This window comes from Orycteropus afer, unplaced genomic scaffold, assembly GCF_000298275.1.
Source record: "Orycteropus afer afer isolate SDZICR_OR568_19922 unplaced genomic scaffold, OryAfe1.0 scaffold00046, whole genome shotgun sequence".
Taxonomy (NCBI): domain Eukaryota; kingdom Metazoa; phylum Chordata; class Mammalia; order Tubulidentata; family Orycteropodidae; genus Orycteropus; species Orycteropus afer.
In genome coordinates this window covers 12,028,461-12,033,925 of record NW_006921633.1, presented here as the reverse complement: position 1 = coordinate 12,033,925, position 5,465 = coordinate 12,028,461, and the positions used below count along the sequence as shown (strand labels likewise).

Sequence of the window (5,465 nt, the reverse complement as noted above, 5' to 3'; positions counted from 1 at the left end):
ATAAAAATATGATGCAAAAATCTTCAACAAAATCGTAGCTAATAGACTTCAATTGTTGTTGTTGTTGTTTGCCATCGAGTCGGCCCCGACTCATAGCGACCCCTCCTTGGGTTTCCGAGGTAGTATCACTATGGAAGTAGGAATGCCCAACCTTCCTTCTCAATGGCTGGTGGGTTTGAACCGCCAGCCTTCTGGTTAGCAGTCAAGTGCCTTAGGCACTATGCTACCAGAGCTCCTTCTTTTCATGCTAGAGAGGATGTTTCCATGTTTATGCAAAGAGAAGAAGCACTAACTGCTGGTGAGGATACAGGGATACAGAAAGGAGGAGGGGGAGGGACCCAGTATCTAAGGAGAGCTCAGAAAGGAAGGACACCTTTTGCTCAGAAACTAAAAGTGGGGTGGGTGTTATAAGGACAGGCTAAGCTATAAATATATGTCGAGAAAGAAGGGCAACAGGTTGCCAAATTCTTTTTAAATGATAAAATAAACCCACTTATTAGTATAGCACCTGAAAAATCTATTGTAAATACTCCAAACACAGGAATAACGATACTATGTGGCTCACAGAGAAAAAAAATGCAATGCAAATCAACTGCTTATTTAACAATAATAATAATAATAAAAATCCAGTGGTGTCACTAGGGGGACACAGGGAGTGCAGACCACACTGGATGACACCGCCAGAGGACATGACACCAAAATGTGTCTATAATATTTTTATGGGAGCTATACAGTGTTTTAGCAGAAACTATTTTTTATATAAATATCCCTGTTGTTGGTTATAACAACAACCTAATAACTCTTAAGCCCAGCTTACATGTAGCACACCTATAAGGCTTAAACGTCACACTAACTTACTTAACTCAATCTTCTAATGTGCTCTGGTCAGAGCTGTCATTATTACACAATGACAATGACCCTGCGAATCATGTGATTTCATCTCCTCATGCTACAGGCACATGTGGTTGCTTGTAATCTCATTGTTTGTGTTTTTACAGTTGCTGATTTTGTCAAAATTTTAGGTATAACATTGTGGTAATTTATATTTATAAGCCTGTATCAAAAACCTTTTTTGTGAATTAAGTAGTAATTAAAGGAAAAGGAGAAAAATCAAAAAAGGTTTCTGTTCAGTTACTAATTATGTTGTATTTCAATGTAGAAAGATTTTACAAAATAATTTTTTGTCAGTATTCATATAATCTAAGAAATGTATTTAAGCAATTTACAGCCATATTTATCAATTATTATGCTGTGATTAAAATGGTAATAAACACTACTAAGGATTCTGTGTGGTCTAGTATGAGAGGAAGTCCACACAGCGGGGGTGGGGGGACACACCAACTGCAGTGATGTCACTGAAGTGATCTGTGCTCATCAATACAAAATTAGGTTGTTATTGCTGTGTGCCATCAAATTGATTCCAATTCATAGCAACCCTTTAGAACAGAGCAGAACTGCCCCCATAGGGTTTCCACGGCTGTAATCTTTATGGAAGCAGATTGCCTCATCTTTCTCCTGGGGAGTGGCTAGTGTGTCTGAATTATCGTTAGTAGCTGAGCACTTAACCATCACCCCATCAGCATCCTGTACATATATTATGAAAAAGCCTGTTGCCCACCACCACCATCTGGAGTTATCCTGGGTTGATATTTTGAACAGGAAAGAAATTGTGCTTTCAGATTTTTCTTTCTTCCTGGGAAGTTCTGAAAGTGTGTTGTGTTCCTGATTTTTAAAATTCTAGAAATGTTTCCTTTTGAAATACTTCTGAAAAACGTTTAAGTGTACTTTAGTTAGGTGTCTCAAATCTTTTTCTTTCTGAACTCTCCTGACCTCAAGTCTGATCAGTCTAGATACTACCATGTTTTAGGTTTAGAGATGAGCTCATTCCCCTACTTGCTCTCCTTCCAGTCTTCCAGTCTCATTGAACTTGGAATTTATTTTTATATGGCACTCACACATTCCTCATTTTGATTGACTGGGCTAATTTTAATTGTTCCAGTTAATTTATGGTTTGGCTGGACATTGTATAAGTGAAATGGCACACTGCTTCTAGTTAGGAATATGCTCAACAATTAGGGTTGGTTCTGGCTGGAAGGCAAACTAGGTCTTTAATATGTTAGCTACTTAGCATCATGACAATTTGATCAGCAATTAAGATTATTGCCTAAATTCTACCATCATTTTGCTGCTGAGGTTATTGGCTTTCAGTTTAGATTAACATTATTAATCATAACTATAAAAATTATAAGCATTTAGCAATTAAAGCTAGTCTTTGTTTCAAAAACAGAGTTTTATCCATAGTAATTTGTTCAATAAATACTGAGTGCTCAACAGAGGCAGACAGTTTTAGACACTTGGGATTCAGCAGTAAACAAACCAGACAAAAATTTCTGCCTTCAGGGGAGGGGAAGAAAAACAAAACAAAAAATTTCTACCCTCATGGAACCTGTATTCCAGTACAGGAGAACAAACAGTATACAAATAAATAAAATGATTAATAAGTCAAATTATGGTAAGTGCTACAGCCAAAACTAAAGCAGAGGTGGGTTCTGCTATCTTATCAGTTAAAAGTTGAGTGATACCTGAAGGATGTAAGGGAGTGAACTATGCATGTATCTGGGAGAAGAACACACGAGGCAGAGGGAACACCACGTAGAGAGAGTGTGAGGCAGGTGCATACTTGGTGTTTTTGATGAGGAGCATGGAGACTGGGAGACAATGGTCGCCGATGAGGTAGGAGAGAGAACGTAAAAGCCCGCTGATTTTAAGGACTTTGGTCTTTACCCTGAATGAGCACCATGACACTGGATGGCTCTGAGCAGATGAATGACATGATTTGACTTGTTTTAAAAATAAGAACTGTGGTTACTTTATGAACAAGAAACTGTAGAGGCACAAGGATGTAAGGAGGGTTTTTAAAGGCTATAGCATCAATCCAGGCAAGATATGATAGTGGCTTGGAATAGGGTGTTTGTAACAGCAGAGGTCAAAAGAGGTAGTCAGCTTTGGAACTATTTTGAAGGTAGAGCCAACTGGATTTGCTGATGGACTGGCTATGAGATATAAAAGAAAGAGAAGAATCAAGGATGACCCTAAGGTTCTTGGCGTAAGCAACTAGAAGCATGGCACGGCCATTTACTGAGTTGGGGGAGACTGAAGGAGAAGCAAGCTCAGAAGGAAAGATCAGGAACTGAGTTTTGAATACACAGAGTTTGAGCTTTATTAGATTTCTAGGTAGATGTCAAATAAGCACACATGCAAGAGCCAAATCTGGAGTTTGGGAGACAGGTCTTGGCTAGGGGTAAAATTTGGGGTTGACAGCATATCAATGACATTTAAATCATGAAACTGGGTATAATTACAGAGAATGACAACAAAGATAACAACAAAGAGAATGATAACAAAGAGGAGAGGTCGAAGGAAACATCTTCCCCTTAAAAATGTAGGTGGTAAACTGAAAATCATAAGCAGTTTAGAAGTCTGGATTTAAAGAGTCCAAAACGTACAGAACTTCCTCTAGCTTCCAAGCTCGCTTTAACTGCCTTCTGCACAACTTAGCCTTTTAAGGAAGTTTTGATTCATAAATGTTATCTAAGAAACTCCAAGAAGCCTCAGATAACCCCTTAGGGGTCACCTTAGCCATGGGCCTCAAAAATAATAAGGAATGTATTTTTCCAATGACATAGCCATTACACATTTTACCTTCAATTTGCTTGAAAGCAAATATAACTCATTTAACTAAGAATACATTAATACATTATAAAAGAAGTATAAAAAAGTATATTTAGAAAACCTTTTGGTGTTAGCGGTCACCTCAGTGTGTCCTGAAGAGTCTCAAGACAGAATTCACAATCCCCCATGGCACCAGGTCATATGTTTCAAAAGAAGAAACCATAAAGCCCTTTTTTCCTTTTCTGAAATATTCCCATTTTGTATTCTACCTGCCCAAAGTTTTATACTTCTCCCTGAAAAAGAAGTTTTGGGACTATCATCCCTCCAAAACAAAACAAACAAACAAATGCTATGTATCACTCTATTAAAATCTCAACCAGACAAATATAGAATGCTGTCTCCTAAATAGATAATACTAAAATGACTACAAACATTTAAAAGGATTTATATCACCATTTAAATCTTACAAGTTATACTTGAAAAAATTCATATGGAAAAGAGTCACCCAATGGCTCATTTTGCATGGTGCTGAGACCTGAATACTGACTACTTTGAACAAAGCTATGACTGCTTGTATTAGTACTGTTTGGTGGTCCTGACTCACTTATCATGCTGTTGTCTGCACAACTGAAGTTTGATCCCTCAAATGCATCTGATTGCGAAACGAAAGCAGTAGTACTGGAACTGGTACCTGCCGACATACTGGAAGAGGACATCTGATGGAAGTCTCTTGGGTCCAAAACTGAATTACAGGAGGGGCTGTCGAGACTCATGCTCACAAGTCTTGGATTATCAGTCTCCCTTATGCTCTCATGACAGGATGTTATATCCACAGGGCAATTAGATAGCATGCTGGCATCAGAGATACCATATAAGTCAGCTGGTGACATGGATGATTCCATCCTGCCTATGTCATTAGCACTGTTATAAATGCAAGCATTAGAAGCATTTAAATCATTTGCAACAGGAATTCCCAGAAATGGTGGGATACCCTGTGAATTAGAGGAAAGCGTTCCTGTTGAAAAACTATTTGGTGGATTTGTATTGACCGAGTGTGAGTTGGGGTGAACCATTGATGATGACCAGCTTGACGAAGGTGGATTCATGGAGGATATAGCTGAGCCATGATGCGGTAATGCCCTTGAGATGGACACAGAGGGGGAATAGTAGGATTCTGGTTGACTTGAGGGCCTGGATGTTTCTGTTGCAACTGCACCATGAGAAAATATGTTTGGTTCTGTAGGAGAAAAAAAAATGTATTTTTACAAAACTAAAAGAAACAAAATTATAAAAACTATTCTTTCTAAATTAAAATTGTATAAACATACTAATAAAATTAAGGTAACATTTCGAATAAAAATTTTGAAAAGCATTAAACTGCATGAGCCCAAAACTAAAATCTGTAATAATTAACTGTTTTAAAAATACATGTAAAATAATTTTGGTAAATATTTTGGCTTATATAATTTCACTCCAGTTAAAAATGAAAATTTGCTTCTGAGGCCCTTTAAAAATATTTTTGAAAGGTGGAAGATAAATATCAGAATTCCCGTTAATGGGAATTCAAGTAGCCAAAATAATTCCATACTCTCCATTTTTAGGAGAAAATGGAGAGATGGTGGAAACACTCATTAGGGATTGATTTATAAATCCACATAACTTTTAAGATATAACCCTACAGTACTGGGAGCTCTGGTAGCATAGTCGCTAAGGCACTTGACTGCTAACCAGAAGGCTGGTGGTTCAAACTCACCAGCCACTCCTTGGAAGGAAGATGGGGCAATCTACTTCCA

At 37.7% G+C, this 5,465-nt stretch overlaps 1 protein-coding gene across 1 annotated transcript in view; it reads right to left on the bottom strand.

Annotated features, from left to right (window-relative positions):
• Positions 1-4,142: 4,142 nt before the first annotated feature.
• The window catches only part of REL (REL proto-oncogene, NF-kB subunit), a 45,425-nt gene continuing 44,102 nt past the window's right edge, over positions 4,143-5,465 (bottom strand). The window contains 1 exon segment of the mRNA XM_042780561.1: positions 4,143-4,909. Within this exon segment, the coding sequence (XP_042636495.1) occupies positions 4,143-4,909 (767 nt within the window).